General features: G+C 42.2%; 1 protein-coding gene across 8 annotated transcripts in view; it reads right to left on the bottom strand.

Annotated features, from left to right (window-relative positions):
- Nucleotides 1–24,447, bottom strand: part of ZMYM4 (zinc finger MYM-type containing 4) — a 45,206-nt gene extending 20,759 nt beyond the window's left edge. For 3 of the 8 annotated variants that reach the window (XM_084300805.1, XM_084300798.1, XM_084300802.1), the window contains exons 1-12: nt 24,193–24,447; nt 12,918–12,960; nt 11,991–12,524; nt 10,349–10,416; nt 9,581–9,751; nt 6,611–6,689; nt 5,910–6,162; nt 3,851–4,025; nt 3,523–3,735; nt 1,449–1,599; nt 651–766; nt 252–524 (exon numbers count right to left, since the gene is read on the bottom strand). In XM_084300805.1, the coding sequence (XP_084156931.1) occupies nt 252–524; nt 651–766; nt 1,449–1,599; nt 3,523–3,735; nt 3,851–4,025; nt 5,910–6,162; nt 6,611–6,689; nt 9,581–9,751; nt 10,349–10,416; nt 11,991–12,524; nt 12,918–12,960; nt 24,193–24,234 (2,118 nt within the window). In that variant the 5' untranslated portion in view covers nt 24,235–24,447. Of the gene's footprint in view, nt 1–251; nt 525–650; nt 767–1,448; nt 1,600–3,522; nt 3,736–3,850; nt 4,026–5,909; nt 6,163–6,610; nt 6,690–7,511; nt 7,641–7,672; nt 7,729–9,580; nt 9,752–10,348; nt 10,417–11,990; nt 12,525–12,917; nt 12,961–24,192 lie in introns of those variants that run through there. The other 5 variants (XM_084300799.1, XM_084300801.1, XM_084300800.1 and 2 more) reach the window with 5 other exon arrangements.
- Between the last annotated feature and the right edge of the window lie 593 nt (nt 24,448–25,040).

Below are 25,040 nucleotides of genomic sequence, written 5' to 3'. Positions count from 1 at the left end.
TAATGTGCTTATCTAGCCAAGCAATGGTGTGGTGGTTCTTTGTTTGTTTTGTTTCTGTTTTTTAAGATCAAAGCGTAAATATCAATATTCATTTTGATAATGGTTAAATGATACCAAAATCAGTACCAAATTCCTCTGTAGCGGGTTACAGCAAGCAGCAGAGCAGTACTGACAGACCACAGCACAAAAATTACAATTTCTTGTGTTTCTGATTGAGAAAGATGAGCTTGAAAAGCCCTGGTCTTTATTACCTTGTAGTCAAGCAGTTCTGGTTTGGTTGCAAACAACCTGTTACAGTGCTGACACCTGAGTTTTACAACAGTGCGGGCAAAAGTGACTTGCTGGGACTGGGCAGCCAGCCTCTGTAGACCAGCTGCAGCTGAACTGCTCACGGAGCTGGGAGACACAGTGGAGGTGGTGCCACCTGCTGATACTGTTGCCCCCGACGGAATGCTTACAATGACTTGACCTTGCGATAGGGGTACAACTGAGGAGTTCATCCCTGCAGGCTTGTTGAACAAATTCTGCAGGAAAGCAAAGGGAGAAAGAAACCTTATTTTACAGTATTACATATTTTACCCAGCATCCCAGATACTTATACCACCGATTTATGATTCTATTAAGCTAAGAAGAAATCCTAAATGTCACACCTGAAAAGCTACTACACAACTGTAGCTGCAAAAATTGCGTATGCTCCCATCTGACATAGCCAAGTGATACTGAGGGTTTGCTGAAGTTTTACAGCTGTTGCACTGAACTTGAACACCTGAGAGTGAAACAGAGAAGAAAAAGTGGTTTATGCAACACTGAGTCATATTGCAGATAATTTTGCACTGTGCATACAAAAACAGAGATTCTGAATGACAAGTTGAGGTACACACAGAAGCACAAGACAACGTTTCTTCAGATTCAGAAGCAGACACTGCAGCTGCAGTGCCTGTTGCTTACCAGATCCTTTAATTAATCTCTCAGTATCCCTAGAATGTCAGTATGCATTTTTCTATTTTACAAGAAAAACAGCTGAGAATACGTTTGCCTAGCTCAAAGCAAAATTAGGCAGAGATAGCTAAGCTAATCACCCTGGAGAACGGGGGCAGAAGAGTCACAGTGATGGTATGGCTTATGCCCACACAAGTGGATTTATCTAGCTGGTAAACCCCCCAGCTTCACTTACAAGAGCAGAAAATAGATTAAGGTTTATTGTCATGTTTAAGTGCTATAAAAACAAAGCTAAAATGGCTACACTGTCACTGTTAGGTTTATCTATGTTAGCAAGTCCTTATGTTTCCATCTCAGCACCTTTCCTTAAACAAACAAACAAACAAAAACAACAAAACCACTTTCCATACCCCCAAAAATATAATATAAGCCTTACTTTCAAGACAAATTAAGTTTGGATACAAGCTATGTGACATTATGCTTCTAACAGAGTAAAAGAATAAAGTTACCTGCAGAAGTAACCATTTTCACTCTGTATGCTGACAAGCAGTTAATAGAGCAAAACAGTTCAGTTTTTCCTAAGTTATTTGTGCTCTCTATCATCTCGGCCGAAGATCTCAAAGATTTACACAGTGTGCAAGGTGTAATTTTAGCCGACTTCTGTGGAAACAGGAAAGTTGGTCATTCATTTGAAGTTTATTATTTTTATTAACCAGGAAAATAATCATGAACACATAAAACGTCTATAAAAATGAGAGCTAGCATACTTGCAACAGCACTTATGTTACAGCTGTATTATTTTTGATGCATATACACTTATTTGAGTTCTGCTTGTTATATTTACACTTTGATCATCTGAGATGTGGACACCGTCACTCAGGGTTAAGTGCTACTTATGCAGGCCAGTTTGAGCAGTACCAAGGCTGTTAAGACAAAGGCCTCCAAGTACAAAATACAATGCGTGTTGTAAGAGCAAGTATCAACCTTTAACATTTTCACTGAAAAGCAACATTTTGCTTGTGACTTAACATATCAGCTATGTATGTAAGTGATATTACTGCTGAGCAGATGAGAAAACAAAAAACACAGATAAGCAGGTTCCTTGAAGACACATTTGGTGGCAGAATGGGGAACAGCTATATCTCATAATAATCACAGTTTTCAATCTGTGGTCTACAGAGTACTTTTAAGAAGAGACAAAAAGCAGCTTACCTTTCACAAACATTTTTTCTGTGTTTACACCACTGAAAGGTTTTTAAGATCTTTAAGTGTGGAAAAAGCTTTGAGATCTATTGCCCTAGATTGTTTCTCTATTACAGCCTTAGAAATGCACTTTGTTCTATAAACAGCTATTTCAGTCCTTCACAGAAGGATAGAACAGGGTATAAATTTCTAAAGGATTTTAAAAAACACAAAACCCCATAAATGATCGGAATGTATCTGACAACCGAGTTGAATGCTGGTTAAAAAAAAATCAATAAAAAATAGATTACACTTATTCTAATAGGTTCTGAACGCACTGGATTCCCAAGAAGACTAACATATATGGGGTTTTGATGTGACACGCAAAAGCAGCAAGAAATCCCTCTCCTTTCCAGCTTAATTTAATTTCTATATTTGCTTCAGATGATAACTAATGTTGTAGGTAGTTTTCTGGATGAAAAATTTTTATCAGATTTTTTTTTTTTTTTAATTCACTACGCCCTTCTTGGCCTAAGTGCCCTGAATAATGGGGCAGCAGAGTCAAGTCACAGAATGTACAGTTACAGCATCTTATCAAAAGGCAATTTTTTCCTAATGTAATTGCATTAAAACAAGTCAGTCAAAAATAAACGAGCTATCACAATAAAGGTTCTTTCAACTGCTCAGTTCTTTAAGAGGCACCATTAAAATCAAAATTATAATATTAAAAATTTAAAAACGAACATCAAAATGATCAACTAATTATTACTTTTCCTATCCACTTCGTTCAAATGCCACAATTTCAATAGCTGAAATGAGTCAAAAATGAAGTGTCCTCTCTTGTCTTACTATTATTTAACGTACCCACATAAGGTTGTGGAGCATGTCTGAGACAACATATTTAGAAAGCTGGAATTTTTGGAAATAATCTCTTCTTCAGCGTCAAGAAGGATCTGTCATAGTGCGAGATACCCTACAGTTAAATTACTCTTAGTTTTTAAGGATCCTCGGGCAGCTCATGAGAAACTACACTACTGTAGTACAGCACAGAGAATATTCAGAGAGCATCACAACGAACATCCCAAAAGAGCTTTGCTCATGAGGTTTGTGTGCTTTGTCAGATGATGGTCATCTCCTGAGAGGCTGGCCTAAATGTGTCACAGTCAGTTGTTGCTGAGTGGTCCCACTGTATCTTCTCTCATACTGGAGTACTCTGGTAGCCTTTTCAGTGGTAAGGGAAACAGAGCAATGTATCCGGGCAAAAATTAAGCAGCAAGCAACAAAACGAGTATCTCAGACCAAGTTTGCAACTGAAATAATCACCTCATAAACCAAAACCTATTTCTTAAAACACCCAAAATCTAACCTAAGATGTACTTTTGATATTGTGTCAAAATATACCTGCTTGTACGCTGTCACACACGTTGAACTGCAAAACTTTTTTGACTGTCCCTCTATTTGAAGCATGTGACATTGGCCAGACCCACTGTAGCAGTAGCCTCCACAATTCTCACAACAGTTCATGGTCAAGTTATTAGCTGAGCGGAACTTGGAGAAGCAGGCATCACTGCAGAGCTTGTGCACGACATTCTGGTAATTCACTTCATGTCTAATCTGGAAGAAAAGAAAGAAAATATAACAAGAGTAGAAACATTATCTAAGTTCATCCCTAAGATAGCGAGTTCCCTGATTTAAAGGGAATTTAAATGAAAAATAAGCTTGTAATTACCACTGCATTCTTCTGGCACATGCTGCACTTGGTTGAAATGCTGTTAGTGTGAATAGTAACAACAGGTTTCCTTTTGAGTTCATATGTAGAAAGACACGACTGGCTGCAGAAATCCTTACTGGAATTTGTACTGTCAAACTGGGCAGTGATCACATCCTTTGGATTTAGAATGTCTCTACAGAAAAAAGAAAAACAAGCATGCAAAGAGATAAACATTGGTTTCATGTCAACTTGTTCTCCTTTCTATTTCTGCAAACTAAACATTCTCTGGAAGAGGGTGGATTTATTTATTTATTTAATTTAAAGCTTTTATTTTTGCCGATCTAAGTACTTGTCCTTTCTTTTCCTGTTAGAAAAGTAGTTAAGAAGTACAATTCTCAAGTGGATATATTGTGAAATATTTTCTACCTGGAATTAGGAGTGGACTACAAGCACATCTGGTTGTATCATTTAATCCTTTTAAAAGACACTGGTAAAAGGTAACCATTTTGTACAGTACTTACTAAAAAAATAGAAAGCAGGATATGTAGATTAATTCCTTTTAACAATGAAACCATCAGTAATAATGGAATAGGGAAAAAAAGGGAAAAAATGAAAGGTCAGAATTTCTAATTACTACGTAGTTCAGCCCTAAATGGTCTGACTTGTATTGCACCTTTCTTCCTTTTACCTCTAATCTACCATTGTGTCTGCCACTGGATTCAATAAAGTGAACTTTTCCCTTACTTCTCTCTTTTGAAACAGTCATTCACAGAAAATTTTCAAAGACCTTATGTCAAAAAAGGTAGGAACAAATCTTTGTATCACTTCCTTGGACGGAAGGATGCCTCCTTTTTTCTTGTCTTGTCACAAATAGATCACTTTTCAACTTAATAAAAACAAATGACAGCCAAGACTGCTAAACTTTATTACAAGGTCTTTTCACGCTGAGACTGCAAGTAAAAAGAATAATTAATTGAAGTCTCAAGTTTAAGTTCTGTTGACCTTGTAAAACTGAAAGTAATAAATCTACTGTTGAAGAAGCGATGCATGAACAAAGCAGCATTCACTTTGCAAAATAACTTCCATTACTAAAAATAATGCATAAGAATAACTGTCCTCTCTAAACAGACCCTAGCACAAACACTCTGTGAGGTTATTTATTAGCCTCAAGTTCTGTTATAGTAATATGACAGCTTAAAGAGCTGGCCACAGAAGTCTCCTTTTCCTAATAAACTCCTTTTGCTGGAGATAATATAAATGAAAACAACATTTTAATACTTATAATGTTGGTTGTTGTTTTTTTTAGAGCTCAAGATTCACACTGGTGTTTCCAACAGGACTGTGAAAAATGTAGGTGTTCTTAAGATTTTTTTCAAAGTAGGCTCAGAAAAGCAAACCTTGCCCTTCTACTCTAGGCCTAGGTAGAAAATAACTGACTTGGGTACTGAAATCCCAACTACTTGAAACACTCAATTCTTACCATATTTAACCTCTGTACGTATTATGAAGGTTTAACCATGACTAAATAATAGCAGCAGTAACATATCTTGAAGAGCTAAAACCTACAGAAGTCTGAGCTCACAGAAGGGAGCCAGATCGGAAAGCTATTTTTTGTGTAGAACCTAAGGAAATATCTTGCATGGAATGTATTAATTTACCCATATTGCATTTTATGGATTCAGTAAATCTATTTTCATCTAGAAGAAATAATACATGACATATTTTTTGAAAATGTACTTGTTTAGCGAGTGCAATGACATTTTAAATCAGGAGGGAAGTGGAGTACCTTTTGAAACAGACGTAATATTTGGCTCTTTTAAATTAAAAAAAAGACAAAGCGTACACTTCACAGCAGAGGCTTTTAAATCTATCTGTATGCAAAACACAACTAACTAAATGGAATTGAAAGCAGACAGACCAATTAACAAATAACAGGATCAGCCACGATTTATTGAAGGGAAACATAACAGAAGTGGGCATTAGAGAAACAGCATGTCGTGTAAGAAGTGAACTGAAGCCTTTTCATTATCTGCTTGAATATCAATTATTACTCAAACAAATTAAAACGCTGTCCTACTTTGAGCAGCTTGAGCAGGTTTTCTTGGTAGAAGCTGGTGGGCGAGAAGCTGGAACAGTGTATCCAGTGAGGCACAGTGTGGAGCAGAAGAGCTGGGTAGAGCCTTTCCTCTGGTATGCGGTTTGCCCCTTCTGCAGGATTTTTTTACAGCCAGAACAGGAAACCCGAACAGCTGTGGTTGGAACTGAAGGAAGCATTTTACTCATGCCAGAGGATGCCACAGCAGGCTGGAAACCTGATGACAGCTGTGGAGCTAAAAAAAAAAAAAAAAACACGACAGAGAAAACATAGAGTAACTGTTCTAGATGTATTACACGTAATTCACTTTTGTGCAGGGGGCAAGAGCAAAGCTTATGACTTCACTGGGATTGTCAAGGTCTAAGGGAGAATTAAATCGCAGATGAACTCTAAAAATACATGCCCTGCACTGGTTTTCTGCAGAGCAGATTGTTTCAACTGCTCTTAAGATCGAGAGTGCACTTTTAACATCCCTTTCACATTCAATTGTCCTTTGCCTCAAAAATACAATTATTTTCCAAAATCTCTGATTTTGATCGTCTTTAAAACAAAACCAGCTTTTTTTTTTTTTTATCTTACTGGGGTAAGACCTAGCAATTGAAATGCAGCATAAACTGCAACACCATTTGGGAAGGGGATGTATTGTATAGATTTACATAAAGTTAGTCTTGCCTATTCCTTACCAAGAGGACTGCCACTGACTGAAAATACAGCACTGATTTTCAGCTCCCCTTCCTGAGTTTTTGGCTGTTGGCCGTACTCCTAAAACAAAAGGGAAAGGAAAAGGAGAACAAATACACACATGTGATAACAGGTTACAAGACTTCCATTCTTTCATAACGCTGTATTGAATCATAAGGCCCAGGAAGGAAAGAGAGAATCTCCTAAGCCTGTTCCAAAGGCTAGGCTCACAGACAGTGCTGTACAAGCAGCACACGCAGAAACCTGCTCAGAGGTTCACAGTAAAGTGTACAACAAAAGCATCACGTAGAAATGGGAAAGTGACTGCTTGGTGCCTTCCCTTTTCCAGCTGTATTCTCAGACACCTTAGAATTTAGCATTGACAAAGCTTAAGAGAAGTCTCCACTTTCCAGTTACACAGACTTTCCATCTAGAAGCGTTCTGCAGTCCTCGCTCTTGGAAACAAGCTCGATTTTCAAATTCACAGATAACAATAACAGAGCACAGACTGAGACCTAGATGGCGAGAAGCATTCTGCATTTCACTGGGAGGTCGAGGACCTAGGAGGAGCCCAAGGTGAAGCTTCACAGCACATTAATGAAATTTTAAACTGGGACAACCTCGTTCGGCCCCACCTCCCATCCTGGACCAGGACTGAGAGATGCTGAGTCAAAAATTAACTACTAATTATAGTAAAAACTTATTTTTTTTCTTTTTTTTTGTCAGCTTAGCTCCACAAACCAGCTGTGTGAAGCTGGCAGCACTACAGGCAGACCATCACAATCCCTACTTAGACTGGCTTTTTGGCGAAAAGGGAATAACCTCCCATTTTCTCCAGGATGAGAAAATCCCTGCAGACAGTTGCTCGTGGAGTAGCTGACATAGTGTAAATGCCTAGCTTACCTCACAGCAGCTATTCATACTTTGTCACCACGTCTCCTGCCCGTGCTCTAACTAGAAATTTGAACCGTAAAGCAGCTTGTAACGCTCTGCATGTAAATCTTAATAGGCTGAAAAGAATAATCTCTTGGAACTACAGAGATGATAAGATTTAGCCTACTTACAGTCATTTGAGAATAGCGAGGCCGTGATGTCATATTATGACTGAGCTAAATTAACAGTTGCTGTCTGACTGCAAGGTAAGCCAATCCGAAATCACTGGGCAAAAATAAGCTCTCAATTTTCAGTGGCACTGAACCGCTCCCTCAGCTTCATCCACCTCCTAAAAATCACACCCTGGCATCCACATGATGTACGTTAAAACTTAACACTTCTCTTACTCGTGGGAAAATTGTTTCTAGACTAAGACGACCAAACTATTTCTCACCAGTTTCCCAGGAGAATATTCAGCAGCATTAGTTTATCAGATCAGTTTATCTATCAGACTGAAACATTCAAATCCACACCATGAGTGTTTTGTTTTTTTTTTCAATATTACAATTTTAAAAGTAGTTATTTATAGGAATGCAATTTTTTAAAGCATTTTAACTGCAGTTTTATCCTGAGTCAATACTAGTAAGAGAAACAGAAGCACCAACTAGCATCAACTGTGCATGATCAAGAATAGTTTCACAGCAGTTTAACTGTTGGAAGCCAAAAACCTTCAGCTCCAACTATCGGTTACAGCAAGAAACACTCTTCTCTTTCAGGATGCATGGGAAAAAAAAAATTAAAACATATTACTTTTTATCTAAAGGAAAACAAAAAACTGTCATCAGTTCTCATATTTTTCCAGTATGAGGCAAAGGATTTTACTCCATGAATTAGTATTTTGATCAATAAGATAGTTCAAATTCTTCACATCTTCACTTTTACTCGTTAATTTGACCTTTGATAACCACGGACATCTTGCACTACATTCCACACAAATCCACACAGCAGCTGCCATCTTGGGAGGACAAAGGAACAGACAGATTTAACTAATCTACACATGGCTTGACGTTGGTTATGCTTAAGGGAAAATAAAAATGAACAATCTCATAGACACTGAACAAATCAGAAGGGCAGGGAAATCTGAAGAGGTTCGAGTACAGTTTACTTCTTTACTTTATTTAGCCAAGAGTAGCATGGGAAGAGAAGAAAAAACATTGGGAAGACAGGCCCAGAAAAAAGATGAGGTATAGCAGGAGTACACAGAATGATACTAGAAAAACTAATGCCTGAACAAGAACACCAGAGCTACCGTCAATGCAAGGGGGATGAATTACCCTGGGAAGTTCTGCGCACCTTTAATGCATGTAATGTTTGGCATGTAACCCAAATATCAGCAGTGAGGAGACAAGAATTGCAACATGGATCATTTCCTTGGTGTCGCATTGCAAACCAGTGGCAAAGAGACAGGTGAGAGCTCAGCAATCCTTGCCCCAGCACCGTACAATCCATAGGTCAGCCTTTTCTCCATTTTGCAATTATTGAACTCTTACCTATATCATCATAAAAGATGTCAGTCTCAAACGAGAAAATCACTTGACTTCACTGACCTGTATGTATTCAAATATTTTTGTAAGGTAAGACCTCTAAGTATTAATTGAACAACAACAAACACAGAACCATTGTGCTCGCAAAGACAACTGTTAAGAGGGAAGTAGCAGGAATAGCACTATTTAAACTACACAGCTCTAACTCTGACAATTCACAAAATATTCAATAAAAGCACGATCTGTCATTTATTTTCTAGGGAGATCAAGTTGAGCTGAAGCGTCTATATTGCCACAGATTTCATCACGCAAGTTTTACAGCACTTTGCTTCGTCTCTAACCGACAAGCATCACATTTTCAGCGACATGGTAACATGACATCAAAGAGTTGGGGGGGGGTTGGGTTTCATGGTGCTATAAGAGGGAAAAATCCTTCTACTAAACTATGTTCTTCAAGTTAAATTTCGGTCAACAAACCAAATAAACTGCTGAACTTATGTCCAGCTTATGCGGTCAGTTGTCAGACCAAAATGAGAAATGCAATGGGAAACTTACCTCAGAATTATCAGGTTCATCTTTAATTTTGTCTAATAGTCCCTGCTGTGGGGCCATAGCTTTATCATATTCGTCATCCAAAGGCTCCTCCTTAATTCTAATATTTGGTGCAAAGGAATTCCCCAGCTCTTGTCCAATAGATTCCTTACTAGAAAATAGGTAGCTAGACTCCTGAAACAATAATATGAAAAAGAATTCACCCTCCTGCATCTGCCATGAGGAGTTGGGCTGCTGCCAAGGGGAGTTTCTGTTGCAGACCAAGAGAAATGGGTCCTGCCACTGGAAGGTGGGAGAAATGAAAGGCAGCAGCTGCTGCCTCTACCTCCCTGCAGCACCCTCTGTCATCCCACCCCCAATTCTTTTCACTCCTCTGGACAAAGCAGAAGCCACCCAGCTCTCTAAGTTGGTTGTCAGTAAGGGCATTTCGTTGTTTGGGCAGTGTCTCGTGTTGATAGAGCTGTTCCCTGTCTCATCTGGAAAAAAGGCAGCAGGTCAGATGGATGCATCCAGGTCTAGAATCGGCTCACCAGTCACAGTCAGACCATGCTGATCATCAAAATGGCTATCAAAAGAAGCCTCACTTCAAAGAGAGGGTCAGCAAAATTTTACAAAATTATACGCAGACTTTTTTAAGTAGCAAAGATGTCTACGAGTCAGAAGGTCAGTTTTCTTGACACTCAAATTTACACTCAAATATAAAATAAGTACTTCGAATTATTCCAGTATATTGCTGCACTTGCAAAAGTGTTTGAAAGATCTATAGCTTACCCTGAAGTTAGTTTCTGGAGTTTGTGGCGCTAACTGCGTCCGTAATGTTTCTTCTACTTGATTATGAACTGAGGAAAACATATACATTAAATATAAATGAATACAGATTCCAATGCATTTCCTTTAAAACTATCTAGAGTCTCATACTGATCCCCAACCCCGTAGTCTGACAGCACCTCAGAAGTATTAAACTACTCCCTCGTTCTTCCCTGCAAATAAGACGGTGATCCTTAAAGAGAATTGACATTTTTTATTATTCTACTGGGTCATTATTTTCCCATTCCAGCAGAATAGTTGGAAAATTCTGAGGCAGAGTTGTTCATTCAGATCTTCTACACCCCAGTGACTTCTGAATTCTGTCACATTTCTACTTTTAAATCAGAAAAATACTTTTTTCAGAGCAACAACTTCCATCTTTTTCTTTGCAGGTCTTTTGCCTCTTCCCCTTTTCTCAGGAAACAGCAGCGTATACATTTTTAGCACGTATCTTTTTAAAGATACTGAATTTGCCTGGATACTGGGTGCTGCCTTTGAGCATTTACTAAAGCTGTTCCAATTACTGGCTACTCTACCTGAGGCTGCACGGCTTTCAGCCACAATCTTGTAACGGTAGGTATTTACAATTTTCTGAAATACGTCTTTTGCACAGAAATATTCTTTACTTGATTTCTACCTGAAGGCAAGAGTAAAAAGACAACTTTAACTCTTCTTTATTTAAAAAAAAATGTATTGTTTCTCTATCATTTGTGGAACCTGGAAGCACTGATTTTAAGACGCTGTTATTATGTGTACAAAGCTTAAATATCAGAATTGTAAGCTGTAAATCTCAACGAGTAGTCAGGAGGCTCTCACTTGTTGGCCAACCCTCTCTCCACACAGTCTTCTGAATGAAATTAAACCCCGTGTTCCAGCCTGGTTATTCTTAACTCCTTCATTCACTGTTCTAACGTAACTTTCAGAGCTTGGGAAATCAAAGCCAGGTGTGCGGGCAGCAAGACTACTGGTGACTTTCAGGCTCCCTCAAATGAGAAATGGATTACAGACATTACAGACATCTTTGGTTCTCTCCATGTTGGCTGGACCAAGTCCAAGACATAAGTATCTGAAGGAAAAGGAGAGCAGTCTCCCAGGAAAAGCAGATCTCAAGTTACTCCCTGGCTGACTTCCTGCAGGCACTAATGTATTTCTAGCAAGCCTTTCTGTGATGTTACTATGAAAAGCATGCTGCTTTAAGCATATGCACTAATGAAGAATTGGCACTTTGCACAAAAATATCTTTCCAGCTTAACCTAAATTTCATCATCTATTCTGTAAAGGAGTTCCAAGGGCTAGAGATGACAGTAAAACAAGAGGAAGCTTAAGGTGTCACCCAGCTTGGTTTAGTAAACCGTAACAACAAAGGATATGATGAGGCTCCAAAACAAGCTGTGGATGATGAGATGCCCCCTAATGCTGCCAGGCCCCTAGTCCTACCACAGAGTTTATTGTATTTCAGGGTTCTTTATAATATGCTTCCCTCCATATAGCTAGGTATGTTATCTTCACCAAGATGATGTTTTTAGTAACTAGCCCTAGTGCTAATCTCTGTCTAGTTCTTTCTTCCTCCTTGCTGGGTAGCCAGGTCTACGATGCCAACAGTTACCTGCTTTGTCAAGAAAACTGCTTTTCAATCTAGAATCCATATCTTTAGGGATTTTTTCCAACCGTTTTTCACGTTCTTGAAAATGTCCTTCTCTATTCTTGTCCTTTGTTGAAAAAGTCTCTTTGCCATTATCTCTCGTTATGCTAAAATCTTTTCGCATTGATTTAAATACAGGGCCCTGCTCGAAGGGTGAAGTGAGATCCTTTTGGATTGCATTTTGAATCTGAATATCTTTTTCACTGTCCAGCTCATGCTCTGTAACCCTCTTGCCCTCTTCTAGATGGTCTTCAGCATGAATTGTGGAAGGGAGAGTGTCTTTTGGAGTGAAGCTTTGATCATCTTCGTTGTCACTCCCAACAACAGGTATGCCTGCCAGATCCCCCGAGTTCAGAAAATAATCATCATCATCATCATCATCCAGCAGTGAGTTTTCAGATCCTGTTCGATTCTGTATTCCATACGATACGCTGTCGAGGGCGGTTGTTAAGTTGTGGTCAGTGTCCTCAGACATTTCTGCATCCAGGATTTCACCACCTAGGGAGAAGAAAATAAACAGTCAGAAAATTCACCAACTTTACATGTAACGAAGGACAACTCTAAGTGCCCTTTGCTAATCTAATGTTGCAATTTCTTGAAGCCATTAAGTATTCTTGGACCAACATTACTGATAAAACACTGCTGACAAAGGAACAGTTCTGTCCCACTCACTAGATAGTGAAATACTAGCTGAACTGAGTAAAACTCATCAAAGAAAGAAAAAACATTAATTCATATAATTTGTAGCATTTGTGCAGAAGGCAGTGCAGGGAGGGAACAAGTAGCAAGGGCTAAGAGAAGGGCAAGAGAGTTTTTTTTTTGGCAGCAGCAACACTTCTAAGAAGCATTTTGTTGAACTACGGCCTTATGTAAATAAATAAAAATACTTACATTTTTCTGTAATATCAAATACCGCATCAGATTTATCTTCAAACTGTAAAAAGGAAAGCACTATATCATTATCTCGGTCAACCCGGATGCACTTTGCTAAAACGTACCCAACCAAAAACCAAAGCGACACAAAGAATCACAACTCCTTCCCCTTCCTTTCCTGCCCCAAGCAAAGTTCGATTTAAAACTGTTGCATTACCAAGAAGTCACGGTTACCAGAAGTTCAGAAGCACACACAAAAAATGACAGAGGAAAAACTGAGAATGAGCTTTGCTCAACTGAGGAGATGCAGGAGAGACAGGAGGGAAGGGAAGGTCAGAATTTTCACTCCTACATGAGATATTTGTATCAGGACAAGACTATGGATGATGTACTGACGCTCTACAAGCCTTCATTTCAAATAAATGTTGTTAACAAATCAATAGCAGCATTTACAGCTTTCACTAATGGGAGTACACAGATCCAGAGGCTCAGTCCTTTTAACAGGGACTGTCTCCTTTCCAGGAACTGGGAAGCAGAACTCTTATTTCCTAACAGTAATGAGACAACGAGTATCAGTAGGAGCGACTGACGAATACCCAGATGATGACTGAGCACTGCACACAATATCTGCTTTCATTAAACATTCTCTGACAGATGTTAAAGTTGACAGCATGTCTGGGGAAGCGTGAGCACTGAGAATAATTAAAGTTCTCTTTTGGATGTCCAACTCTTACTAGCGTTCCTCATTTCTGCCTATGAGATAACAGCGATTTAGTCAGCTCTCCTTTCCCTGCATCTCCGGCTCTGCGCTTTCTTTCCTGGTAGATCCCACTCACACTTCAATCCTTAAGCCACCTTAAGGAGAGTAATGGGATTTGATAACAGAGGGATGAGCTCTAATTTCACTGAACTCGAGTCGATAAACTGGAGATTCCACAGGGCTCTGATGGGAAACTACCAGCTTGGCAAAAATCAGCTCCAGGAAAGGATGACAACACATTGTCACGGGTGGCAAGGGGTCCATCAGCCTCCTGATATCGCCTGCAGGTCTACAAAGAGGAGTTAGCTCTTCCAGCTCAGTTGACACACAGGGAATAGCAAGGATGTGTCCAAATTGTCTTGGAATACCAAGAGCATTTGAGACTGCGCCAAAACTTTTCAGCTTCTCTGAGCAGTGAGAGTTGAGGCTGGAAAAGTGAAATATGGAAACAAAAGAGAAATTAATGTTATATTCCTTGAGACTGATTCAAGTCTGTTCATTGCAATTACCTAGAAGAATAAAAAAGGGAGCAAACACCTTCCAGGAAGGTTTGCAAGGCCTGAGTTACTGCTAAAATGATCCCACAAGGAGGTGGAGGTTTAGCACTGATCCGTGAGTCCACTTGTAGTCACCTAAGTTTACACCAGTGGAAAATTAATCCCCATAAATACTGGATATACTCAGTTCTAATACCAGATGCTGAGGACAAAGAGAGCAGCGGTGCATTGTGTTTACAGAACAGAGAAGGGAACTTGTTGCCATTCGGTAATAACATCAGAGCATGAAGCCTTGGGACACAAAACCGTTTAGCGCAGGTCCTTTTCTCCTCGCTGATCCTCCTCGATCCCCTTCTTGCTTCCCAGCAGCAACGCCGTTATTTCTTCAGAAAAGTCTCAGCCAATTTGCTGGTAGGATGAGAAAAGTTCTCAGTTGAGATGAAGCACTAAATCGTTCTGTTCTTGAAGCAGATTTATATCAAAGCAGCTCCTTGCCTCTTTTGAGATCCCATGTACCTGTGGGGAAGCATTCCAAGCTCTACCACCATCTCATTCGCTTTACGAGCAACAGTCCAGGCCTCCCTAATTAACGATTTCATTCCAAGAAACGACGAGGTACAACTTGGCACATGTGGGCCACCTGCAAGCGCAAGGTGCTACCATAAATATTTTGAACAAGTTTGACAACATTCGCAATCTATTTGGAAAGAGTCCGAGACATTTCCCAACCATGAGGTCATCCTACAAAAAACCCGCGCTGCGTTGGATGTCCTTCCTCTTCCTGTAGTGGGGCTCTCAAAGGAAGAGGTCACCTCGAAGATCATCTTCTTTAAGATGCTTTGGGATGCAGAGGAAGGTTTGTGTCAGAAGCTTACATTAGAAATATTTATAAAACTGAATTTCAGCAGTCTTATCTAAGCCACCATCTGATGGTAACAGCACCGTCACTCTCACAAGGTGTAAATCCCAAGACCAGCAAGCAGGGCAAGCTTTTGTACACCTGTGTGTGGACACTTATGTATCTACACACACATAAATATATTTATATCCACAATAAATGACTTATTCCATAACTGGACTATGCCCTGCAATGGGCTCATGTGTTTTTCTGAATTACTGTTGGGTATTCTCTCAATTCTCCCAATTATATTGACTCCATTTCCAATCCTGAATCCTCTTACAATCTTGTTTAATGCCCTATCAGAAGGAAATTTTGTGTATCAACAAAGAGGTACCTAAAATACATATAGCACCTTGTATCAGCTTTAAATGAGTTGCCTTTCATTGGATTATGCTCTTGCATTACACAGAAATCCACGTAATAATGCCCAACTTACCACTACCACGTTATTCCACTACATCTCTGCCAGACAACTCCCCTCTCCACTCCTCACACCTCCTTCGATGGCTGCCATTCACTCCCAGTTCCCTTCATTTCTTCTGCTCAGATTTTTTTAAGATTCACTGCTTGAAACGGAACAAAAGGACTCCCGAGGTAAACACAAAACTGATTCATCCGATGGCATTTCCTACGGGTCATCTGAGGCAGGCCTAGGAAGAGGCACCTCGATTTCCTGCATTAAGTCTTCGATAGCTGCAGAAGGGAAAGTATCCAGAAAGGAAAGGTTTCGGTTCCTACACGCCAGGCTTCAGGTTCCCAACACAGCCCTCACGACGCGTTTCCAGCTTTAAAACTAAACTCAAGACTGTCGTACTTCAGAACACCTTCATTTAATCACCGCGGATAAGATTTTGCCAGGGAATAGCTCAGTGATACTTAGTGCTTTTAAGGTAGTCAGCGTTCCCTAAGAGTGTAAAACTGAACAGCTCAAGCATGCTAGAAGGAAAATTAAATGTTTTAAGATATATTCTTCTTAGTGACTCTGCCTCACTAGCTACCATTGTACACAAAGCCATGCTCTGCCTAGGCAGGCTGGAATAAATAAATAATACACAAAAGGATGACAAAACAATTAGGTATTCCTGGAAGCTGTGTGTTTTTGTTAAATTAACTATTCTTCACGGCCAGAAAACGCACTGCTTTTACAAAGAGATGTTCCACTAGGTATGTCTTTCTAATCCTTTTTAATTGTACACCAGGCTCAGCATTAACCCCTCCTTGCTTTGAGCGGGTGGCAGAAGGGCACTGCTTACAGTTTCATACAAAGTGCTCGTCTGAAATAACTAAAAACCTGCTCAATTCTTTAACAGCATTCGAAGTTGCCATAGCATCCATAAATCAGACAATTAATAGATGTTTTTTGTGTGCAATGTAAAGAGAGAAGCTGCCTATGGCTCCAACCTTGTTTTGTATGCAAAATAATGTATATAAACAACAACCCAACCCCCACGGCAACTTTACAGACCTAGCACACATCTTTCTAACAAGCCTGCTGAAGTTTGAGCTTAGGTTTCACTGCATCCATAAGCACACTGTGGAAAGGAAGCAGACGTTAAGGAAAGTGCAATTAAAAATAGTCAGAGGTCTTTCAATTCCTTGCCCTTCCAGCTGCCCTGCACTACACACTGCAGCAACGCCCCCCCCCCAGCTTCACAATTCAACAAACTGATAAGGAAGGTGCAGGTTTTTCAAAGAAGATGATTTAAAAATTGAATTGCTCTTCTTGAACCGGCTGCGGGGAACCCAGGAAGCATCCCCTGACCTTTTCCACATGACACCCCTAGGAAGGGATGCCGAGCAGGCAGGCAGCCAGCCGCGCTGCACCTCTCCTGCGGGAGGGAAAAAAAAAAAACCCTGCGGCACGAGAGCAGAATTCAGCAGCAGGTCTTTCCCGGAGCTGCTTTTTGCCGAAACGCAGACAGACCAAGCGAGCCATACCTTCACGGCACCTAGGGAGGGAAGAGCAGAGGGTAACAAAGAGCCAGGCTGCTGCAGATACCTGCTACAGGAAAAGAACGGCTGCGGCAGGAAGAGAACCCGGCGGGGTCAGGCGAGCCATAGAGCTGGGCGCTCGGCGCGGGCCTGCAGAGCCCCCTAGCCGCCCCGGCTCCACGCTGGACACTCGCCGGCCACCACCCAAGGTATCGGGGCTCCAGCACCCCAAAAGCAGCCCCGCATTGGGGTGCCGGGAGGCTCGGCGCGGGTTTTGCTGCGAGAGCGCAGCTCAGAGCCCGCAGTTCGGGAGCGGAGCCAGGAGGATGTGAACTTTGCAGATTCTGCAAGGTTTGTGCTCAGGCTTGAGCAGGCATTTGAGCCAAGCTCGAGACTTCAAAAGACTTAAATCAGTGACTAAAAACGATCTAAGAGTCAGGAGATGGATGCTACGAGAGGTATTTTAAAGGCAAAATTCAAAGCAGCATCTGTACACGCAAAAAGACAAAGGCAGACATGTTTCTGTGTCTTCTGGCTCCTTACCTTCCTGGTCAAGAGCTGCAGTTTTGCTTTGCATCCCACCTCCTGATGCATCTGAAATTTTTGCGACTGAAGTTTTATGCATCTAAACAAGAAAGTTTCAGCACACAGCACTCAGGCGTGTGCTGCAGGCGTTTCTGGCTCAAGTTTTTCAGAATTGGGAATGAATCACCAGGACTCATGGGGAGCCGCTGGGCACAAAAGTGCATCAGCCCTTTCTATCCCCAGACTTTGCTGAGATTCCTGAGAGTCCTGAATATTCATGGGCCGACTCTACACAAAGCCTCTGTCGACCTTATGGTCTGCATCTCCCCCAAACACACACAAACGAGCTGCAAACTGTTCCCAGCCTATCCGGGGCCAAGCAGATGAGCCTGCCAAGTAACAGAAGGTTACCTGATAATGCCTTATCTTTTCCCAATGATCAAAGTTTTTATCTACACCTGTACAGAACAGAGGGAGATTTGAGTCTTTGTCCCACTCCCTTCCTCGAAAACCCCACAGCTCCCTGCAGGAAGCCTTCACCTTGCAACTGTTTTTGCAGAGGCACCAGACACGACGTGCTGATCTACAGCCCGCTGGATGCTCGGGCTTTGAAAATTAAGAAACACACACACCACAAATCAAGCAATCAAACCGAGGCATCCACAAGAAAGGCTTTCTTTTAAAAACAGAGAATTTCTCTCCTCAAACCCTCGCCCCAGCTACGTGCTGAGCTTTCCTACCGCAGGTGAAGACGCTCTACGACCAACCGGTGGCGCTGCCATTTGGGTTAACCTCAATCTCTCCGTGACACTAAATTAGGACAACTCCTACTTCTCACAGCATACGCCAGAAAAACTGAAATATTCAAAACGTTACATGGATGTAAAAATCTCCAAAACCAGACCTGGGTATCCATTATAACAACACCCGTTTCTGCGCTGTGGTGCTAGGCGAGCAATTACTCCAAACCAAATATTTCACTTCAGCCGTGTATTTTAGCATCCCACAAGACAGCACTTCCCAGACGACAAGTGTTTACTTACATAGTTTGGCCACATCTTTCAAAAGCACATAGCTATTTGGAAGATGAAGTTCTGCAAAGCACACAGCCCCCTTTATTCCACTTAGCCTAGAAGCCAATATCTCATTGATCGCGAGCCATCACCACATCTTTTAAGGGAAAGCCAGTCCTTGTTCTACAAGGAAGAAACAACAAGGATAACACCTGGGGCATGAGGACCAGCACTACAACCCAGTAAAATTCCCTCTACTCAATGTCTCCCCCAAGAGGACAATTAATACGTTAGGAATTATTTGCTACTGGTTATGGTAGTAATAAAAAAAACCCTCCGTAAATCAAATAAAGTGATATAAAACCCAAGTCATCTGCTTTTCATTATTATCTGCCCTCAAATATGAAGCCCACAAGCTGGCTTTGCATGCAAACCAGGCCAATGTAGAAATGTAGCAGCTTCTGCTTGTTGATAAACACAGCGGGGATTATCAGCCCTCCTTCCCAGGATGGTTTGTATCTTAATGGGCCCACACTGGTGAATCATCTCATCTACCATTAGGTACCACAAGTCTTTTCCCTTCTTGTAAGAGCTTGGTGCCAATGACAACAAGTGGTGGTGAACTGGAGAGCCTCTAAGTGTGTGCAGTTTTCCCCTACTTCATTATTTATTTCAACGACAACTCCTAGCAGGCAACATTGAACCTACTGAAGAGAAGTCTGAATTCTTGAGCACATAGCATCTCTTTGAATGAAGCTGAAATCTGTTTACTTTTCAGACTGATATTTTTTAAATCAATGTACAGAAGAGGAGGAAGCCATCAAAAATTAATGAAATAAAGTAAGTACTCCAAAATTTCTCCTGTAGGAATAACTAAGTCCAGTTATCCTAATTCTGCCTCAGGTCCTTCTCACCTAAATTTAGACAACTAAACATTAGTTTATCAGGCTACTGCTTCAGGTTTTCTCTCTTTCCAGTGGAAATGAAGACGCAATCCAGAAGCAATTCCTCCTGTGCTGGGACTTTGAGAGATCCCCATCTCGTTCACTGATGGCAGAAAGAGTCCAGAGAACCTTGGCAAGGCTACGCAGCTAACTATTGTACGGATACAGCTTACAAACAATGATTGCCAGTGGAAAATATACTTATTTCTACAATCTAGAGATTTCAAACACACTTTTCTACCGAAGCATAAGTTAATGCCAGTATTGTCAGAGGACAGAAAAGACTCACAAGTAGATCTCTTCATCTTCTGTCTAGGACTGTTCAACAATTTAAACCATTCCAATACCCACCAAGTACGATTTGGTTTCTCTTTTTTATAAGAACACTACAGATAATTTATAGAGAAATCCTCCCAGAACTTCAAACTACTTCCAAAATTATACACATGCATCTAAAGTAAATAGCAAATATGGTAACCAAAACGAGATACATAGCATTGTTCTTCAATTAGTCTTTACAGAAAGGCCAGAATAACGTACAGTTGGATATATAGAATATACTTGGGTCAATACTAGTTTGGGAAAGTAAAATTTAGTCTAGGAAAGTACAGCCTAACATTTTTACTTCCCATGAATTTCTGAGTAGCACTTCCAGAGAGCCAGAGTTATGAGAAAAGAGTGTGGCAGCAAAGGTCATCCACTCCAGGTCTAGAGGTTACCGATCTGCAGCCTGCTTAGCACTTAAATCCGTCTCCTTTTTCCTGATATGGCTAAACCACAGCTCATGCTAGCAGATTTCAACTTATTTCAGACTCAGCTGTGATGTGACTTTTGCTTCAGCTTGGCACGAGCTTCTACAAATAATGTAACTGCTCCGGCAATCAGCAGCATGCAAGGATTACTTTATCACGGCCTCACACCTACAGAGTTCATGAAGCTTCTTTCATGACCTTTCCGTAACAGAGTTCTTTATATCCCTTACTTATTTTCCCAGATTGAGTCTTACTCACTCTTGTTTTTCTTTTCTCACTGGACAACTAATTAAAAAAAACAACCTTGGGGGTGTACTGTAGCTATCTCCCTCTTCTGTCCCAGTGGAAACACTTTTTTTTCTATTAAAGCATGCAAGGCAGAATGCAGGCTAAGATGATAGACACGGAGAGCACACAATGCTGCCGACATGCCCTTGATGAAATACGCTCTGCTGGAGAAACCTTGTTTTGAGGAATTTGGCTGATCACAGAGAATAAATGTTATGAGCAAAAGCAGGAGCAAGTGCTGCTTTCATGCAGTTACCACGCCGTTAGAAAATGGATGATGGAAGTCACCTGAACAGAGTTAGTCACTGACAGAAAGCCTTGAAGAGAATTCACTACGTGAAATTTGCTGCAGGGCATTTATGGAAAAGCAGACATGAACGGGAATGTCTGGAAGAAATGATGGGATCCAACGACGGTAGATTAAAAAAAAGTTGAGCTAACTGCTTGAAGAATGTTGGGGGTGATTTCAAAATTAATTTCCAGTGTCCTAACCATGCAAGTGGCCTTCAAGTGGGCATAAACGGCTTACTTTATTTTTCCTTATTTTATACCATGTGAAGAGCCCTAACGTAAAACACTGAGATCATTTATGCTTCTTTGACGTGGCAAATTCAAGGCATCCTTTGAGAGCTGCACAAATCCATTTCCATCGTCTTTGTCCCATTTAAGAGGAGTCTAGTAGCAAAACCTTCTGAATGAGATGACCTCCTCCAATCTTTGAATAAAGCCATGCGAAACTTAAAATCTTTTGCAAGACGTCGACATGCAGGTGCCCACCTATTCGCACCAAGTTGACTTCCAAGAGCCCAGGGGTCAAATTCAGCAGCGTGTACTGTACATCACAAATTGTCCTGTCTCGTTCAATGCATTGACCAAGTATTGTTGTAAATAAACGATCATTCTACTCAGAATGCAAACTGTTCAAGACAGCGAGATTATATACTAATTATAGTTGAAGTGCCACAAATGTTTTAATTAAAAAAATATATAAAATTAATCTTGGTATTATTCAAAAAGTTGAATATGTTGATATATTTTCTTTAGAATATGTTATATAAAGTATGTATTTATCTATATATGGAATTTATTTAGAAATTAAAGATTAGAAATTAGGTTAAAGTAGAAATTAACCTCTAAAACTACAGCTTAGCCACAAGAACTTTAAGGACGCTATCTTACACTGGCAAAAGCCTCATTTTTCAGTTTGTTGCTCCATGCTTTGGCTTGAGCTAAAGGATGGCACCTGCTTGTTGATGCATTCTGCAAAATGCCAGTCTCGGTGCATGCACTTACGGAATAATAACCTTTGCAAAAGATTTTAATATTGAAAAGGACACCAGCACTGGCTAAGTTCCTCTCTGAAGAAATTATTACATCAATCTTTTTTTCCCCTACAAAGGAACATTATTTAAGAAATGCTCGTTATTCCTTGGGCACAGCATTTGAAAGAGTCTGCCACCTTAATTTCCTGTAGCATGGGAACTGAACCACTTGGGAAGAGAAATGGATATGCAGCTTTTCCAAGCCCTCATCACTTACTGTTTTAATGGAAGCCATGTAAGCGCACTGCGTGTACAGCACACTCATCTAATTCTTCGCCGTTTCCATCAGTCATTTGAGCAGCCTGGAAGAATTCACTTCTCCCCATGTTCCTCAAGAACATCTTAGTGCATAAGCTGGTTTTGAGATGGGGAGAGATGAAGAAATTCACCTCTCAGACTCTGAAGATTACACATTGACAGGATGTGGTGCATTGATGCCACTATTTACTTTAAAATCTCACAGAAGCCTTTCTGGTATAGTTCAGACCAACCTTGCTGTCAAACTTGGGACCAGAAAGGTCTTTTCCTTCAGGCTAGATTGGCAAACTGTTCCTTGCTTATTGCTTGCAAAAAGTGCCACTTTCCTCGATCATCTGTAAATTTTACCACGCAGTCTCTGCTTCTGCAGGAACCCAGAATGTTGGCAGTGCCAACAGCACGTAAGAGGTTTTCCGTAATGCCCCCAAAGGACACGTGGAGTAATAATGGATGGAGACTTTGGGACTTACTATTTAGCAAATGATTATCTAACCAACACAAAACCAGTTTTTCCTGAGACCAATGAAGACGATACTGACTCAAAGGTGCTTTTCTTTGGTATTTCTTAGCTGACAGTTGGCAACCTTAAGAAGAATAAAGGTTGTTTTTTTTTTTCCATTGGGCAATGCCAGGTGACTTGTCAACAGGTAAGACGAGAGTATCAAGGCAATGGGCATGCTGAGACCATAAGATGCTAAGATGAAGACTGCACAACATCTCCGAGCAACCTGTTCCAATGCTTGGCTGTCGTCATGGCATAGAAGTTTCTCTTTAGTCCACTAACATCTCAACGACTAGGAATGAAGTTTTATTTAAGATTTCTTAAGTTACTGTCTTACATCCACCTACTTCCCTTTAAACTTCTTGCAGACAGCCAAAATCTTGATCCTCCAGCGATACGTGGTTCTTGTGAGCAATCCACAAAATTCTTTGAGTTTGCTCATGAACGAGTGCAACTGGTGAAAGACACGGCTTAAGACAGTTCAGCTGTGAAGTTCACTTCCATGACTGCAGTGTAGCCAAACGCCTGTGCAACTCCTTCAATTGTACCCTGGAAGGTCACCCGTTCTGCTTAGCAGCAAGTAGTTTCACTGCGATCACAAGTTTCATGTTCCCTGCAATAAATTCACTAAGCAACTCATCTCAAGCATAGGAATGGGAAACGTTAGATAGCGTTCTTGCTTTTGCAAGGCTAGAGAATGGGAAAACTTCCTCATCTTTGGGAAAAGGGATCTGGATGGCTCAGAGACTTGTAGTAACCTAAAGACCCTTCCATACAAACTGAAATGCCCGCTAGCAGTGAACTAACCTCATTTCTATCATAAAGTTTTCAATCAAAAATTACAATGCGTGCATGAAGTTGGCCTTCGCGTGTTGCAAGACTACCGTGAGCACTGCTTAGAAAGTTATTTTCCCTCGGTTGCTTCACGGGCTACAAGACACGGGCAATAACGAACCTTCTACTTGGTTAAAGGATGAAGTATTTCTTCAAGCAGGGTCAGATGCCCGCTATACTTACAGACCAAACCGCGGCAACAAAGGGCCAAGGCTCAGGACCAGCACTAATAATGGTGCTGAGATGCTTGCAGTCCACGATGCTTGCCGTCCACGCACCTAACCACGGGATGGAAGTGCCACCTTGACGGCGAGCTACGGTTTGACGTGGATGGGTGAAATACATCAACAAAAAGCACCAAGAACATTGTGGTTTGACCGAGTTGGCCGGCCGGCCGGCGGTGACAGATCCTCGTTAGCCGTCAACTTTTGCCAGATCCTCGTTAGCCGTTAAGTTTATTAGCTCAGCGACGCCACGACGCCGATCGAAACGATGCCTACACGCATCTCCTGGGGGGGGGGGCAACTGCGAGAAAACTACACAAACCTTGGGGACAGCCGGATGGGAGGCCCGGAGGGACGACACCCCTCCATGCACCCACCACGGCAGCCCATCCCCAAGCCGGGAGGACCCCAAACCCACCGCCCCCCACCTGCCCAGCCCTCCCTTCATGGCTCTGGACAGCAGCAGGGTGCCCAGAGGGGGTGCACCCCTCACCCCCCCCCCACCCACCCTCAGCCCCCCCCCTTGACGCCCCCCACTCACCCTGGCGCAGGGGCCGGGCCCCTCCTCCTTGGCCTCCGCCATGTCGCGCCCCCCCCTCAGCTGTCCGGGCCCGGGGGGGCTCCTCGCTCCCTTTCAACCTCGCGTGTGTGCGTCCCCCCCCCCTCCTCCTCTTCCTCCTCTTCCTCCTCCTCCTCCTCCTCCTCCTCCCTTCCTTCTCCTACGGGGGGGAGGCTCCGCGAGGTGCCGGGGCCAGCCCCGAGCTGTTGCCGTGGGCTGGAGGCGGGGGAGGGTCCCGGCGGCTCCCTCAGGGCTGAGGAAGAGGAGGAGGAGGAGGAGGAAGATGAGGAGGAGGAGGGGAAGGGGAGGGGGGGGGGGGGTCGGAGCCGCCAGGCCGCGAGCCCGCTGCCAGCTGCGCCGCCCAGCCCAGCGCGGGGCCACAGCGCGCATGCGCCGCGCGCCTGCGCGCCCCCGCCCGGGCCCGCCTCCCCGGGGCAGCCCCGCGCATGCGCGGTGAGGGCGCCTCAGGGATGAGGGGGGATGAGGGGGGAATGGGGGGGGAGGGGGGGGGGGGCATGGAGGACCTGAGGTGGGGATGGGGATGGGGAGTGAGGTGGTGGCTGGGCAGTTGGGCAAGTGTTGGAGGGCTTCGAGTGGTAGTATGGTGGCCAAGTGGCCCATGAGGTTGTGGTATGGCCGCCTGGTGTCGCCTGGCCTCGTGTCACTGAGATTTGCCTCACCACACTGAGTGTCACTGCACCCAGCCTCGTGTCACTTGGAATCACTCTGGTGTCACTTCACCTGGGCTCATGTCACCCGGAATCACCTCACCACACATGGCCTCCCCTCACACAGCCTCACCTCACCTCAACCCGCCTCACCTCTCACCC

The sequence above is a fragment of the Netta rufina genome, assembly GCF_964035555.1.
Source record: "Netta rufina genome assembly, chromosome: 23".
In the NCBI taxonomy this organism is placed as follows: domain Eukaryota; kingdom Metazoa; phylum Chordata; class Aves; order Anseriformes; family Anatidae; genus Netta; species Netta rufina.
This window is presented reverse-complemented; position numbering and strand designations above follow the sequence as displayed.